This window comes from Tetrao urogallus (genome assembly GCF_951394365.1).
Source record: "Tetrao urogallus genome assembly, chromosome: 1".
In the NCBI taxonomy this organism is placed as follows: domain Eukaryota; kingdom Metazoa; phylum Chordata; class Aves; order Galliformes; family Phasianidae; genus Tetrao; species Tetrao urogallus.
The window spans coordinates 178,842,450-178,859,263 of NC_136813.1; the positions used below are offsets into that span (position 1 = coordinate 178,842,450).

The 16,814-nt window shown below is 39.5% G+C and overlaps 1 protein-coding gene across 5 annotated transcripts in view; it reads right to left on the reverse strand.

Moving 5' to 3' along the window:
* Positions 1-1,672: 1,672 nt before the first annotated feature.
* Positions 1,673-16,814, reverse strand: part of KIF21A (kinesin family member 21A) — a gene marked incomplete at both ends in the record, with an annotated part of 82,563 nt that continues 67,421 nt past the window's right edge. For 3 of the 5 annotated variants that reach the window (XM_079541698.1, XM_079541700.1, XM_079541699.1), the window contains 10 exons: positions 1,673-1,766; positions 2,945-3,144; positions 6,092-6,262; positions 7,014-7,131; positions 7,745-7,909; positions 8,258-8,438; positions 11,825-11,961; positions 13,956-13,994; positions 15,578-15,706; positions 16,338-16,448. In XM_079541698.1, coding sequence (XP_079397824.1) covers positions 1,673-1,766; positions 2,945-3,144; positions 6,092-6,262; positions 7,014-7,131; positions 7,745-7,909; positions 8,258-8,438; positions 11,825-11,961; positions 13,956-13,994; positions 15,578-15,706; positions 16,338-16,448 — 1,345 coding nt within the window. The remainder of the gene's footprint in view (positions 1,767-2,944; positions 3,145-6,091; positions 6,263-7,013; positions 7,132-7,744; positions 7,910-8,257; positions 8,439-11,824; positions 11,962-13,955; positions 13,995-15,577; positions 15,707-16,337; positions 16,449-16,814) is intronic. The other 2 variants (XM_079541702.1, XM_079541701.1) reach the window with 1 other exon arrangement.

A 16,814-nucleotide genomic window follows, 5' to 3' on the forward strand; every position in this document is an offset into this window, starting at 1 on the left:
GAGCAGCAACACCAAACAGTGACTGCTTTAACTCCTAACCTGTATGCTGCTTAACAATACATATCATTACTTATTTCTGCCAAAACCTGGGCTAAATCAGACTTAAATCACACGGAGTATGCAGTTTCATCTGCTTTCCAGCTGAGCTGAGAAGGAAATAAGATCTTCTCAAAGATGAGTTAGGAGCTTCAGAGCTTCTCTTTGCTTGAGACTGTGTAATAAGGAAGAAATGATCTCTTGAGAACAGGGCACATCTGCTCCTTTTGAAGTCAGTACTGTACTTGGTACAAGGGAATCCTGCTAGAGTTCCTGAGTACCACTGAACAGAAATAATGGCTAACTAGAAGACAGGACTGGGATACCAACCCATGGGCTCTATTACCCAGCAAGGAATTCTACTGTATTATGTAACATTGTGCATTTTCACATGTGGAGCCTTTGCAAGTGAACTGTTTATTAGGAACTATGAAGAAAAACACAAAGAGAAATAGTTCACATTCACATCTTTATTTAAGTGTTACCTACACAAGCTATAATTTACAGACTTATATTTTTCTGGGGAAAAACAAAACAAAACAACCAACAACAAAAACATCCAAACACTGTATCTGAATCTACATAAGTTTTTAAAATCTGCAGAATTTACAAATTAATATTCAGAGCAGTTGGCTAAATTATACATCCTCCCTCAATATCCATATTCTAGGAACTTTAAAAGTCATACAGGCACATGATAAGATATTTTCTTTATACAACCATCTATTTACATAGCTTTCCCAATACACGTGGTTCAGTTCTCAAAGTAACTGCCAAGGTTTGCAAAACAGTGTATTTAAAATACATTTAGCAGCATATAAAATTAGATAAAAAGGAAAGATATTTTGCTTAAAAAAAAAAAAAAAAAAAGAAAATGTGAGATGATAGAAACGAATTCATAAGAAAAATAGATTAAGGTATACTTCTGTGATGACATTAAGAACATCTAGTCATTACAGATTATAGGCAAAACACTAATAAAACACACCAGTTTATGAGCATTTTAGTTCTAGTCCTGAGCACGGAGTGTACACAGCTGCACAGCTTTGGTCAACAAGGATTATATGCTAAGGTTAGCACAACTCATGTAGCATTTGCTGTTAGCAGGACACAGACATACCAGAACGATCTGCCCCAGCAGCTTCCTCCTGTTCACTTCACTTCCCTAACAACAGGGTAAGTGACCTTTAAAATCTTGAAACAACGCCTGTCATAATCAAAGGCTTATTAATAGGACATCATCAGTCCCTCGCTACCCTAAAATGCGACACAGCTGATCATACTTGCGAGTGAAATACAGCAGAGCACTCTTTAATATATTCCTGGTTATAATTTTGAGATGGTCATTAGAGAAGACTGACTTCCAGTGAACTCAAACTGCAAGTGTTACACAAGTGCACACAAATTCAGCCATTATATATAGACATACATACGTGATCACTGAGATACAAGAACGCTACCCTTGGGTTTTGTTTTCCCTACATACAGTACATACTTTAAGGACAGCAGGTCTAGTAGAAGAGTTCACTCTTATTTTTCAGCTCATTCCAGTCATCAGCATTCACTTAATAAGTATACAGCAAACTGCATAGGGTGCACTTCAACTTCATCAACATCTTTATTTATGCCCATCTTCTCAGTTACTGGCCAGATCTTCACTTGCATCTCCTGCATCGGAGATCTGTCCATCTATCACATTCCGAGCTTTCCAGATCCTCACAGTTCTGTCACTGAAAAACAAACAAACAAAAAGTCAAACCAGAATTTTAGTTAGGTGGTTAAGTTGGAGAGGGAGCAAGACAGGAGAAAAAGGCTGCAGGTGCCTTATTCAGAAAGGCATTTTTAGAGAACTGAGGAATTTGCTTCCTTAAATAGCAATATAACCTGCGAAGGCGAAGCAAACCCTATGAAGCATAAGCACTCACTCATGTACTTACTATTGAGAAGATTTCCTCAAATGGCAACTCCTGTATTTCTTATTTCCTTCTCCAAAAACAAACAACAACACAGAAACACCTCAGGATGCAGCAGTCAGACCAGACTTTAGCACAGCATAGAATTTTTCTGACTCAAACACCACAAGTTCTGGAGGCCTTCAGCACAGTATTACAAGTCCCAAAAGGATGGAATTTTCTGCTAATAATAAAATTCCATTTGCACGTGACCTAAACATATTAATATCTTTAGATATTAATTAATAGGGACATAATCTTTGTCAACTCCAACAATGCTTAGCACCAGGACACAAGATGACAGTGTTCACAGCTCCCATGCAAAGCCTGCACCTCTAAGTGCAGTCCCCTCCACTTTTCTTTCTTCAGGATTAGTTTAATTTCTTAATATGCCCACATTTACTGAGGTAGCAGATATCAAGGGGTTTAAACGACAGGAAGACAACTTGCAAAGCTTCTGCTCTAGGCGAGCACTTAACATGGTATCTAGAAACATCCCCACGTGTCAGGAGTTTGACATTTGGGAATATGTCAGTGAACAGCCTAATTGCAGAGAGGTGCAAGATGGTAAAATACTCAGTATTGTCCCATTCTCCCTCTGCCATCCCAAACATCAGTCTCTGAACTGTTTTACTTATGCATGCCATCACTAAGAAATTACTGAGCATGCACTACCAATATATTTATTGTTATCCATTTATCATCTACACATATGCACCATCAAAGTTCCAGTATTTTCTTCTCCCATCCCAAAGGATCACTTTCGCATACCCTGCAGTGCACACACCCCACTGCAGAGACCACTGCTGTAGGTTACTGGCACTGAGAGGCATGGACCAGGTCCTCCCACTTCTGCTAATGACTAACACAGCTGAAGATCTAAACACGTTTGCATGGGTAAAACTATAGCTAAAACTATACAAAAAAAGGGGTCTATGGATCAGAAAAAAACTCACTCTGATGCTGTAAAAATCTGGCTGGAGTTGGTGCAGATTGCATTTATAGGACTGTCGTGTCCCTTCATCTCCCCAATTGGTGCAAAGGTGTCAACGTTCCAGAGCTTGAGGGTTCCTCCTCTGCAGCCGCTGAGCAGAACTGGAGCACCAGGCACCAGGCCCAGAGCACACACCCAGTCCTTATGAGCATTAGGAACTTGCTGAAAAACAGAAAGCAGATGAATCTCATAGGGTGAAAAAGAATTATAGATGATTGAGCTCAGAAGCAGAAACTAAAAAAAAAAAAAAAAAAAAAAAAATCCCGATTCTAAGCCCAATTCCAGTCCTGTGGTTGATTATCTATTATGTCAAGCCCTGCTACTACTTTTTTATTAGAGTAAGGAGGTGCCTTTCTTCCATGAGGCTACTTCTATATGAGTCACCTTGGATTTGTTTCTCTTTGAAAATCAGTGCTACAAAACAAGAAAAAAAATCCAACATGCACAACTGCCCTGAGGTGGAACAGAAAATTACTTTGGGATAATGCTAAATCTATGGATAAACAACACGGATAGACAACACGGATAGACAACACGGATAGACAACACGGATAGACAACACGGATAGACAACACGGATAGACAACACGGAGGAGGGTTCAGATGCATATTTGAATGCACACATGGTTGCTGTGGGTTTTTTGAGTTTGTCTGTAAAACTTTGAAAGCGAAAGAAAATCCAACACACTGATAAAAAAAATACACCAGGGAAGCAAAAAGCCTTTCTCCTTTCTTATCTTCCCATTACAGTTCCTAAAATGATTTTATGATAGGGCACTTAAAATCATTTACTATTTATTGAGGAAGGACACTAACATTTTACTGCTGATTCAGAAAGCAAAACGCTTCACAGAATGGCCAAGAACAAAAGACACCAGGGATACAAACACCAGGCATGTAATAGCTCAAGTCTGCTTTCTTTTAAGGGAAGCAGGACCAGCTCTTCACCAATTCTGCAGGAACTCTTTGCTACCATTCCCAACGTGGAGAAAGCTTTCAGGAACATCCTGCAGCTTTCTAGGAACATCCTGAAGCTTTAACTATAATATACACTGCTTGGGATGCGTTGCACTAAGTGATGCAGATGATCTCCAAATCTTTTTGAATAATATGTTTGCTGAGTAATTTTCACCAGTTAAGTCTTCCAACTCAGGACTCGTGTCTTGGAATGTTACTATTTATATTTTGAAGCAGGTTCAGTTCTATTTCAAGCTTTGATCCTTATCTAAAACGGTCGTGTCAAGGAATACCAGGAATACAGATGAAAGCTGCAGTATTTAGATTCTACTACATCAAAATTATATCTACATTTACTGAAAAATAACTGAGTTACAAATGTCCTTACCAGCAGGTCAAGGGAGGCGATTCTGCCCCTTACTTTGCTCTGGTGAGAACCCACCTGAAGTACTGCATCCAGTCCTGGAGCCCCCAACACAAGACGACATGGTGTTGGAGTGGAGCAGGTCTAGAGGAGGGCCGTGGAGATGACGGAGCACTTTCCCTATGAGGACAGGCTGAGAGAGCTGTGCTATTCAGCCTGGAGAAGAGAAGGCTCCAAGGAGACCTAATATAGCAGCCTACCAGTACCTGAACGGGGCCTACAGGAAAGCTGGGGAGGGACATTTTATAAAGGCATGTAGCAACAGGACAAGGGGAAATGGCTTTACACTGGAAGAGGGTAGATTTAGACTAGATATTAGGAAGAAATTCTTTTCTGTCAGGATGGTGAGACACTGGAACAGGTTGCCCAGTAAGGTTGTGCATGCTTCCTCCTCCTCAGAAGCATTCAAAGCCAGGCTGGATGGGGCTTTGAGCAATCTGGTCTAGTGGGGGATGTCCCTGCCTATTGCAGGGGGGTTGGAACCGGAGGATCTGAAAGGTCCCTTCCAACACATTCATGGTTCTATGATTCTATGTTATGTCTGCAGAAGCACAGAATAGCTGAGATTGGCAGAGATCTTTGGAGATCATCTAGTTCAACCCCCTACTCAAAGTAAGTTGTCCAGCTTTTTTTTTTTTCCCTTCCCCATTTAAATGGAATTTCCTGCATTTCAGTTTGTGCCCACTGTTCATTTTTTTATCCACTGGATACTACTGAGCAGTATCTGGCTCCATTGTCTTTTCTCCCTCCTATTTTAGGTATTTACATATACTGACAATGTCCCCTTGAGTCTTCTCTTCTTCAGGCTGAAGAGACCCAGCTCTCTTGGTGTCTCCTCATGAGAAAGGCTCCAGTTCCCTCATCCTCTTTCAGCACAAAGCTCTTTCAGCACAAAGCACAGTTTCAGGTCTTTGTTGAACTTCCTCCAGTCTGTCTATGTCTCTCTTGTACTGGGGAGCCCAGAAGTGGAGATAGCAATTCCTGATGCATCTCTCCAGTGCAGAGCAGATGGGAAGTATCAACACTGCATCAACTCTCATCCTAATGCAGTCCAGGAGTACACTTGCTGCAAGAACACTTTGCAGCTGGTCCCCAGGCTGTACTAATGGTGTTTGGAGTTACTCCTTATGGGATGCAAGACTTGACAATTCCATCTGTCAAACTTCACAAAGCTCCTCTGCACCAGCCCATAGAAGCCCTTCTGAAGGGCAGCACAACCATCTGCTCTACCAACCACTCCTCATGGCTTTGTATCACCAGCAATCGTGCTCAGACTACACTCTGCTGCATCATCCAGGCCATCAATGAAAACGTTAAAGGGAATCGCTCCCAATATTGACACCTGGGATACAGCACTAGTGACTGGGCTTTGTGCTGCTGGTCATAATCCTTTTAGCTCAGAAGTTCGGCCAGTTTCCAGTTCATCTCACAGTGCACTTCTCTAGTGCTTCACATTCTTAATCAGTTTGTGAATAAGCATATTTTTACAGACAGCATAAAAAGCCTTGTTCAGTCTGGATAAACAACATGAGATTCTTCCCCTCATCCACCAAGCCCGTCAGAGAAAGCTTCAGTCTGACTGGGTATACTTCCTCCATGAATCCATGTTGACTACCTCCCATCACCTTCTTGTCCTTCGGAATAGTCATCATCTAAACTTGAACATTTACACAGCCTGAGAAACGTACTAAACATGACTGTCACATTAGTCATGTGATTTTTATATTACCTGAAGAAGGTCTTTCTGAGCCAAGTCCCATTTCTTAATTCCATTATCTCTGGATCCACTGAAAAGGTTGTCTCCCATAATAGCAAGTGCTTCGATGCCATCATAGTGAGGAGGTTCAAAATTGTGTGTAGGACTTACGCTTCCAAGAGCCCCTTCAGTTACATCAAACATCTAAAATAAAATAAATGTTCAAATATGATTAGCAAAATTATCTGCTATCTAACCAGCTTGGAGATGTGCAGTGGAGCTTGTGGGTTCAGATACACTCTGGCTGAAGTAGAAAAAAATGGCTGCAAATAAAGAACAGACTCTCTAACATAGAATGAAATTAATCACAATGATGAGACACAAGAAAGCATCATAATCTAACTATGCATAGTGAGATTCATATTCTCACTATGCATAGTCTTTAACACAACTCAGAGCAATCAAAAAGTATGTGCTAATGAATCACCCAAAAGACTGAAGTGCACAGACCTCTCTCCATTCCCAGTTCACCACTGGGGTAATGCTTACGCTCCCATGCGGGAGCATACAGAGCATCTCTGCCAAGGGAACTAGGCCTGCACCCCAAAACAGACGCATTCTTTGAAGTAACTTTGAGCCTGTTAAAGCACCTAAACAGGAGATGTTGCAAATATGTCTCTAAGACCTCACACACCTGAAGTTCACCTCACATGCAGTGAGGAAAAAGATTAATTATAGACAATCTGATCCATGATGTTTTCAAGAACATTCCATCACATGATAAAAATACCACTTAAGTGCTAGTTATTAAGATCAAACATTATCCATAATCTATAACTGATAGAAGAATTTCCATTCGGGTTATCAGATTTCAGATATGGGTCACTTCTGCTGAAGCCTGCAACTCATACTGATGTTAGCAGTTAAAATACATAGGCAAATACTAATGGCTTACCTTTATATAATGGTCCTTTGAACCAGTGACAATAAGATCCTGTCCATTGGAAATTCGATCCACAGTAAGGCACATGACAGGACCCAGGTGACCAGTTAGCTTTCCCGTAGACTGAAATCTTCAAGAACAAGAGAAGAAATGACTGAGGATTTTCTATTTTTTTGTGTTTCCAACATAAAACATAAAACATAAAACAGTTTCTGCTAGAATGGGTCTTCTAACTTATCCTCTGGTTACATACTCTGCTTATACCCACATAAAAATGCTAAATCATTGTTAAGTGGAAACCAAAGCTTCTATTTCAAAAAACGAACAAACACATCAGGCCCCATAAAGTATTTTGAATCGTCTCTTTGAGTGCGGGTTCTGTTTGGAAAAGTACTATCTAATAATGATCATAGCCACACATTATATTGCATTACATCAGTAGATTCTCATAATCTCATTGGCAATTACCAGTCACAACACATGAATTTATCACATCATTCTTCAGTGCTTTTTTTTTTCCCCAGTAATTTTTACTTAAACAATTCATCATAACTTTACCATGTGAGGAAATAAAGAGCTCTTCCACCATTATCTCAGTAACAACTGTAGCAAAAATTAGCTATTGGCTAATTGGCTATATTTCATGGTTATGGATATTACCACACACAGGAAACATCTCACTGATTTTGCTTCATATGCGCATGTGACCTCTGAAGGAAGGCTCTTCCACTGGTGTTCAGTACCTTTTCAGGTCCCACATCCTCACTGAATTTCCAGCAGCTGCATAGAGGAATGTGCCAGTTGGATTTAGTGCAATCTGATTAATCTGGTTCTCTCCAGCTGGGATAGTGACCGTTCTGTTGGTACTTCCCGAACACACATCGCCAGGCATTGCCTGGCCTGAAGACCTAAGCAAAGGGAGGGAGCAGAAAAAAGTAGAAATTAGTAAGACAACTCCATTATGTTCTCCTTACTTTACATGTTGTTTAAAATAAAGCCCATTTACCTGAGCAAAAAGACTATAAAGCCAATAATGAATACCAAAGACTTGCTAAAACACTACAGGCATGCATGCAAGCAAACTCATGTTTTCATATATTACCAACACCCTACACTGACTTAGCTTGAATGTGTAAATAAAACCACCAGCCCCAACAGCATATTTGAGTTACACTGTGCACTACTGAATTTAATCTAATTTAATTTTAGATTAAAACTCATTCAAGCTCCTGTTATTCAAGGTTTAACATACTTACGTCAATGTCCGAACACACTTAGCAGAATCTCTGATGTCCCACACTTTGATATAGGAGGTTGAGACTGTGAAGACCAAACTTGTGTAGTTGCAATACTTTATAGAAACAACATTGTTTGGGTGACCCCCTAGAGACATAATCTCTTGTCCAGTTACCAGATTCCAGACTTTACAGGTACGGTCTACATGAAGTCAAGAAAAACAAAAAAAGGGGGGGAGGGAATTAAAATTAAAGACGTCATGTTTTTCCAAAAGGCCAGTAATTAAAATAAACAAATGAATCCATATATCCATTTGCACTCAAATGTACTGCTCTCTTTTGATATGCACTGCACAAAATGTCCACATTAAATTGGCCTTAAAGAGTACACAAGGGCATCATCTACCATGATCAAAGCAAAGCAAGGCTAATCCTTCTATGTCAAGTTCTAGATATGCACATTAGGTCCAATAATATTTTAAAAACATAAAATTCCTTCCCAAGGAAAGAATGGAAGAGGAAATTTGGATGCTGTCAGGTTTGGATGATTGACAACTATCAAGAAAATCACCCAATTTTACACGTACAAATTCTTCATCAAGATCATAGTTCAGGAAGAAATGTACGCTTCAGGTTGAAGGAGGGCTGACAGACACAATGAGTATAAAGGCAAAAAGCAACACAAACTATTCAGTGCAGTAGCTGCCACTGAAAATTCCAGCCTAAGTGCTCTAGTCATAGGTTTCCTTCAGCAGCAATGCAATTTAAACACTGCAAACTTTTGTGTGCTAAAACCCCAAACATGTAGAAGTTTAAGAATTTTGCAACATGAATACAGTCCACACCTGAAATCCTCCTTGTTCCACCATGTCAGAATCACTCTCTATATTTCAGGAGTACATTTTTAACTGGAATAAATACTGGGAGCATGAAGAGCAAACTTCACGTGTCAGCAGTTGTGACAACAGCAGGGAAGAAGGTAAGCATGAGAAGCTAGCATATGACAAGAAAGCAAATATTTACAACATCTGCAAGCATTCCTGTGTTAAAAATATACATATATTAAAGCCTTTCCTCCTTTGTAGCCACTAAATTTGAAATCTCAATACAGATCAAGTGAGCAGCATTTGCAGAAGCTGAAAATACTTCATGTTCTTGCATTTGTATACAGTCACAAAATGCCAAAACCTTGGCTAAAAACTTTGAAGGCCAAAAGTTTGCCAACTGTGTCTTGGCATTCTTAATACACAGGCAGTAGAGTAGCTAGAAACCACATCTAAATGTTAGCAGTGGAAGATCTACTCAGATGGTGCTGTCTGTGTTAATACAGGAATAAACAAGGATGCTCTGAAGTTTCAGAATTTATATGTTATGTGAGAAGGAGAGTCTGTTGGAGGCATTAACTTCTTTACAGCCACCACTGCAAATTATCTGATCTTTTGTGGTCAAGAATAACACTGGATTATTATACAGGCTTTATCTGGGAGAACAGGAGTGTCCAAGAGTTTCATGCATGATTGCAAACTTAAGTCCTTTGATGTAACTGTCTCATATGAAAAAGCCCAGAAAAAGAATACAAAAGCAAACACTCCTCAATATCATCTAAAAAGTTATGTAAAATAATTATTGAGGTCTGGTTATACTCCCTTTAAGTCAATCTGAGTGAATGGTGAGTCACCAAAAAAACAGGAGGGAACTGTTTTCTTCCAAAATACTATTCCCACCAGCTTGAAGAGTTTATAGATTGTTCCACCCAGTAGGAAATGCAGTGACTACTAAAATGTAGCCCATCCCATAACAGCTATACAACTTTTACAGACCAAAGGGGACAGTGGGACAGTTAATGAGATGCAAACGGTAAGTAGAAAATAGCCTAGCTTTGCAGGTTTAATCTGTTTGAACTCTTTAGGCAGGACAGCCAAAGAATCACAGAATGGCCAGGGTTGGAATGGACCTCAAGGATCATGAATCTCCAACCCCCCTGCCACATGCAGGGCCACCAACCTCCACATTCAATACTAGACCAGGCTGCCCAGGGCCCCATCCAACCTGGCCTTAAACACCTCCAGGGACGGAGGTGTTCCACAACCTCTCTGGGCAGCCTGTTCCAGCACCTCACCACTTTCATTGTGAAGAATTTCCCCCTGACATCCAACCTAAATCTTCTCTCCCTCAACTTAAAACCATGGTTTTATTTCCCCTTGTTCTGCTGTTAAGATATGCTAATTCCTACCTCTACTACTACAAAGTCTTAAACACTGTCTCCCATAGTATTCTCCTGGAGAAGCTGGCATCCCATGGCTTGTACACATACTCTCTTCACTGGGTAAAGAACTGGCTGGATGGCCAGGCCAAGAGAGTGGTAGTGAATGGAGTTAAATCCAGCTGACAACTTGTCACGAATGGTGTTCCCCAGGGGTCAGGGCTGGGGCCTGCCCTCTTCAATATCTTTATTGATGACCTGGATGAGGGCATTGAGTGCACCCTCACTAAGTTTGCAGATGACAACAAACTGGCAGGAAGTGTCAATCTGGGGATAGGGAGGCCCTACAGAGTGATCTGGACAGGCTGGATCACTGGGCTGAGGCCAATGGGATGAAGTTCAAGAAGTGCACATGCCAGATCCCACACTTTGGCTGCAACAACCCCAGACAATGCTGGGGCAGAGTGGCTGGAAGACTGCGTAGAGGAAATGGACCTGGGGGTGTTGGTTGGCGTTTGTACTCAGGACTGGTGAGGTCACATCTCAAGTACCATGTTCAGTTTGGGGCCTTTCATTACATTGAGGGATCTGGAGCACAGGTCTTACGAGGAGCAGCTGAGGGACCTGGGATTGTTCAGTGTGTAGAGGAGGAGGCACAGGAGTGACCTTACTGCACTCTACAACTTCCTGAAGGAAGGCTGTGGTGAGGTGGGAGTCGGCCTCTTCTCCCCTGTAACTAGCAATGGAAATAAAGGGAATGGCTTCAAGGTGCACCAAGGGAGATTAAGATCGGACATTAGGAAATATTTCTTCTCTGAGAGAGTGGTCAGGCACTGGAACGGGCTGCCCTGGGAGGTAATGGAGTCACCAACACCAAATTTTATGAAAATAAGCGATATTTTAGGTTAAAAACAGGGATTTCTATGAAAATAACCTGGAGGTACTCAAGAAACATCTAGATGTAGTGGTGAGGGACATGGTTTAGTAGCAAATACTGGTGATAGATATACAGTTGGACTGGATGATCTTAGAGGTCTTTTCCAACCACGGTGATTCCACAATTCTATTCTATAATTCTACAGCCCGAGGCTATTACTTTGCATTGCACATCATGTAAGCACCTGTTACCATATCATTCAACTAATATTAATGTTGTTTTTGAGAGTTACTTTTTCCACTACAAATAAATAGCTAAATACTAAACAGTAAGACCGAAAACCTGTACATAATTGCAGTAAATCTTTCTTCAGCTTATGTTGCATTATAGGCACTCACAATTTTCCACTGCATTCACTGCAGTAAGCACAAATTGGGAATTTCACAATAACCAAAGATGAAAAAGCAGCCTGCACATGCACCAGAGATATACAAAAAAGTTGCCTAACCTTTAGATCCAGTGAAGAGAAGGTCATCTGTTGCATCTACACAAAGCACAGGCTTGGCATGTCCTTCAGCTGTGTAGATACACTGCAGTGGGGAAGTTCGGATGCATTTTGAAGCAGGAAATGGGTTGATTATCCCCCTAAAGAAAAAAAAAAAAAGGAAGTGTGAGATGGGCATAGTAATAGACAAATCAAGTAACTAACTTTTCCCCTACATTTTGGTAAATTTCATTTTCTTACATGTAAGGGTAGAACAACTGAACGCCTTTCATAAACTATTTAAAAATTTTTACTATTTAGCTTTAACAAGTGTCAACATTGGGCTAAAGGAAATCACATACAAAAAAAAAAAAAGAAATAAAGAGGCAAGATGCTGAGTGCTGGGTACATGCAAGATACTGAAAGCTACTGGATTCATTGGAACAGCCATAACACTGCAAATTGCAGAAAGACAACTTAGTCCAAATAGCATGCCTGAAAAACGTAGTCAGTGTAACGTACACAGCCAATTCCAAACTCAGAAGCCATCTGGCATTAGCTTACAGGTAAGCTTGGAGAATTGCCGACTTGTGCATCCGAGTAAGGGCCCCTACTGCACCTTGTACCCACTGCCAAACTTCAGTGGCTATAAGAGAGCATGGCGGGAGTACAGATACCCCCAAAGGAATCTTTCCATGTCATTTGTAGCTAACTCTGTAGTGGTACAAAAAGGCTGTAATCCAGCAGGAAAAAAAAAAAGAAAAAAGAAAAAAAAAGAAAAATCAAATGATTTATCACCAAATAATAATTACTAGCAGTCTAAAATCCCATGCATACTACTGCATGTACAGAGGGAACCCATCGATTTCTGTGAAGTGCAGAAAAGCCTTCCTCGTTGGCCCTAGTAATGGCCACAAACATGCAACAGAACGCTGTGACCTGACCAGCTCACAGTTAGAACTCACTGCCACGCTTGGCTGGGGACTGTATTCATAATTACAAGAAATAGCCATGATGTCAAAAAACCATCAGCTTTAGGAAAATGTAAAAAGTAATAATAACAATAATAACAGTGACCCGCAGAAGCTTGCTACAGGAAGGAAGAAGCCTCTACTGCTATGAGCCAATTTTGTGGCAATTAGATTGTTTATCTGGTACAGTCGTAGAAATTATGATTTTACTGCATCTTTATTGCACAGCACATCTTTATTCACAGAATTCCTAACTTGGGCTAAGAAGTTTGTACTCCAATATGCCCCTTTTTACAGTGTTTTCAAGAATTATAGAATAGGTAGTTTACTTTCTTTTTATTACTACTGTTTTAGGTCTCCATGCTTTTGTTATCTGACACTATACAGAACTAACATTTTTTCTCTGTAATATTCTCCAGTGGATCGTGCTGCTCTAGACTGAGAGTTACTCCTACTGCTGCTCTCATCCACTGTTTCCCTTGAACATGAGGGAAAAAATACATGTCCCAAAGCTGTTTATCTATCTGTGTGCAGTGTTGTGAAATCTGCAGACAAAACATGCTGCAGATGCTCCTATGACGAGACAAAGCTACCATCACATTATTGTCAGCCCTCTGACCGCCTTTCTGTTGATGAAATCCAATTTTTCACTGAGTGCCAACATTCTAAGCCACAGTTTAGCCACACAGAACATGAGCAGAGACATTTCTTTAATCTCTGGAACAACTATGCATCCTATCAGAAAGACATGGTAGAACTTACTCACTTTTATTTGCATTAGAATTTAATTCCTAGTGACCAAAGCATACAACTGAACAAGGAGGAATTAAATAGAGAAAGGCATCGAGAAAACAAGAGAACATTTTCTCTTTTTCAAAAAAAGTAGACAGAGAGAATATGTCTGGGGAAAGTTGTACACCCTCCTTCATTTAAAACAAAATGACAAAAACACTTGACATGCTCAAGGAGAAAAAAAAAAAAGAAGGAAGGGGGGTGGGAGAAAGCAGGGAAGACATGCTGGACCAAAATTTCAAATTTTTAACCCTCTGACAAAAGCAAAAAAAAAAAAAAAAAAATTATGGTGCACAAGCTCAGGAAAATTCATGCAGCAAAATGGAATTTCCTAAGAACTGGAATAACTTCAGTGAGAGATGCCAGGAAAACAGAAAAGAGAAAGAGAGTACCTGTGTACCTCCGACAGAGAGGAATCACTTTCATCAGACCTACAATCAACAGTGGTGGAATTGTAAGGAGAAAGAATATAGGTATCAGCAGCAAAGTAAAGCCTCCATACAAGAAGAACAAACAACAGCATGGCCAATTCAGAAGAGCAGTGCAAGCTCACTTATAGTAGGCAGCATTGCTCAAGATATGCCATAAACTCATGATAATATTAGGGAAAATAGGAAGAAGTCACAAAAAAATCTAAGAATGTAATTTACTGCCCAGAGAGCTATCTCAAGCCAAGAAGCTGAGTAAGGCCTGCTAAGCCTTCTTTTTTCCCCAACTTTTTCTTACAAAAGTAAAAGACAACAAAGTAAAAGGGGAAGATGGGAACAAAATTTAACCTCTGCAATATAATTACTAATGAAAGTAGGAAAAGGGAAAAAAAAAAAAATTGATCAATGCCTGTTAAGTGTAGAAGAAACATCCAAAATGTTATTCTGGAAAATATATATGTATTAAACACACTGATAGTTCCCTGAAACAGGAACAGCAATTTGCAAATTATTCTTATTTCAAAATACTTTACCTCTCCTTTTCGAAAAGGGTTTAAAAATAAAAATAAAGACACAAAACACACAAAAAGAAAAGAACAAACATTTGCAACGTCCTAAGATTTCTTTCATTTCTAACTCAAATCAGATTCAGCAGTTTCCATTTTATTTCAAATCCAGTTTAGAGAAAATGAAAGAAGTTAAGTGGGAGTTAGCAATAAGATAATGCAGCTAAGATACAGAAGTTAGAAGCACAGTTAAGCTACTGGAAGCCTTGTAAGCTACTGCTTAGTATTCGATGACTCTGCAGACCACTGAAAAAGAGCAAAGTATTATGAAAGAGAAAACAAATAGCACAGAGAGACCTGTTTTCTGTCTTACTATAGTCCAAGCCAGAGGTTTATTCTGAGTATAAGCTGCAGTTGCAGGGCACTATTATCAGTAGTGAAACCTGCAGTAAAGATTCTGTTCAACTCAAGGCTGCTGCAATTTGGACTACAGCTTCTGCAGAAACAGATGCTTAACATGGTAGGAAACTGAGCTCTACTTCTTTCAACCAGGGTATCAACACCACCTGCTCCTCCAGACCACCCCAGAATGTTAGTCTGTTCAATAATTTGGATATTCCCTAAACAACTGTGTTCTAGATATTTCAACACTCCACCATCCAGAGTACTATTGTGACAGTGCTCCGAGCTGGAATAACTGGAAACCTGGCAAAAGTGTAATTTCCTACACTGTTAACTAAATCCTACTTTCAAGTGCAAACACACACAAAAGCACGTATCTAAGTATTCTACTTCTCTTTTCTGTCACATCTGAAAGCTTTAAAACTACAAGTACCAGACATAACCTAGAGGAAACAAGGTTCAGCAGGAAATTGCTTTTCTTGAATTTTTTTCTGCACTTTCATGAAATTTTTGAGTATTTTACTTGAAAATAAAAAAAAAGTACATAAAAACAGGAGAAGCATCTCCTCCTGTTTTGTAGGAGATGAAAGGCGGAATATCTAACAGATACTACACTGGTAACTCAAGTGTGCTCTGCAGTTCCCTGGTTGGGGGCTGAGGCTTCCCTCAGTGACTTACTTATCCTGCTGAACTGATGTGTTTCCCTGAGAAACAGTAAGACGACTAAAAACATTCATTTCATTACGGGGCCGGCTTGGTGGGGAAGTAGGAGGTGACAGACTAGCCTCTGGGGTTCCAGAATCTGAGCTACAAGAAAAAAAGAACATCTTCTTTAACAGATTGTGAATGGTTAGAGAGGTTAAATGCAACATGCCTCACAATGTTAGATCCTCTTTTTTTTTTTTTTTTTTTTTTTTTTAAGAAAAATAAATAAAATTATAACGCTTGGTACAGATGTTTCACAAAGAAGGCAATAAACTTAAGATTACAAACTGCTGCAGATTGCAAGGTGGCAAAATGTTCAAAGATTACTTGCTAACAGTGGAAGCTCCATGTAGGAAAAAAAGAATAATCACATACGTAAAATGGAAAAGTGCTAATATAACTGCAGTTTCTTGGAGAAACTGATATCTTCCCTTTAGTAAAAACACAATAAATCATTTGCAAATGCTCCAAAGGACGTTTTCTCAGAGCTCTGGCCCAGAGTTATTCATGTATAGAAAGATACTCTGGGAGAAAATGAACAACACACACACAAAAAAAGCAAACACACACACACACACACACACACACACACACACTGAACAATAAAAATGTTATTGCCAACAATAAAAAACTGCCCTAAAATTAAAGAAACAGAAAATACAGATTTATTTTTCAAGAACACATATCCACAGTTTAAATTGTTTCAGAGAAAGAAAATTTTAAAGATTCTTACAGTTTTTGATCTTTTGCCTTTGTCTTTTCCATTGTTTTCTCATATGTTTTTCTCTTGGCTAAAGGTGAAGGTTCAGATATCTTCTTCTCTGACAAAGATGGCTGTCTAGAACTAAAGACAGAGGAATCATTACTTTACTTTACTCTTGACAAAATTGCTTTTCCTATATTAACTGTCATTTTTTCACTCAGAAGCAAGTAATTACTGCAGCTCCTGAGAGTCTGGGTCTATATTTGCTCTCACATTTTAATACAAAAAATATACCAAATTTATTAACCTTCACAGTTCATTGACATATCAAGAGAAGATACTGAAAACAAACAGGAGATCTACTAATTCAATAATAAAAGAAACTGACTAAAAAAAAAAAAAAGATAACGGTAGCTGGAGCATGTATTTCAAATTCAGATCACAGAGAAGACAGAAGGTCTGAGATCTAAAATGGACACAAAGAACAGAGAAATCATAATGGCTCTT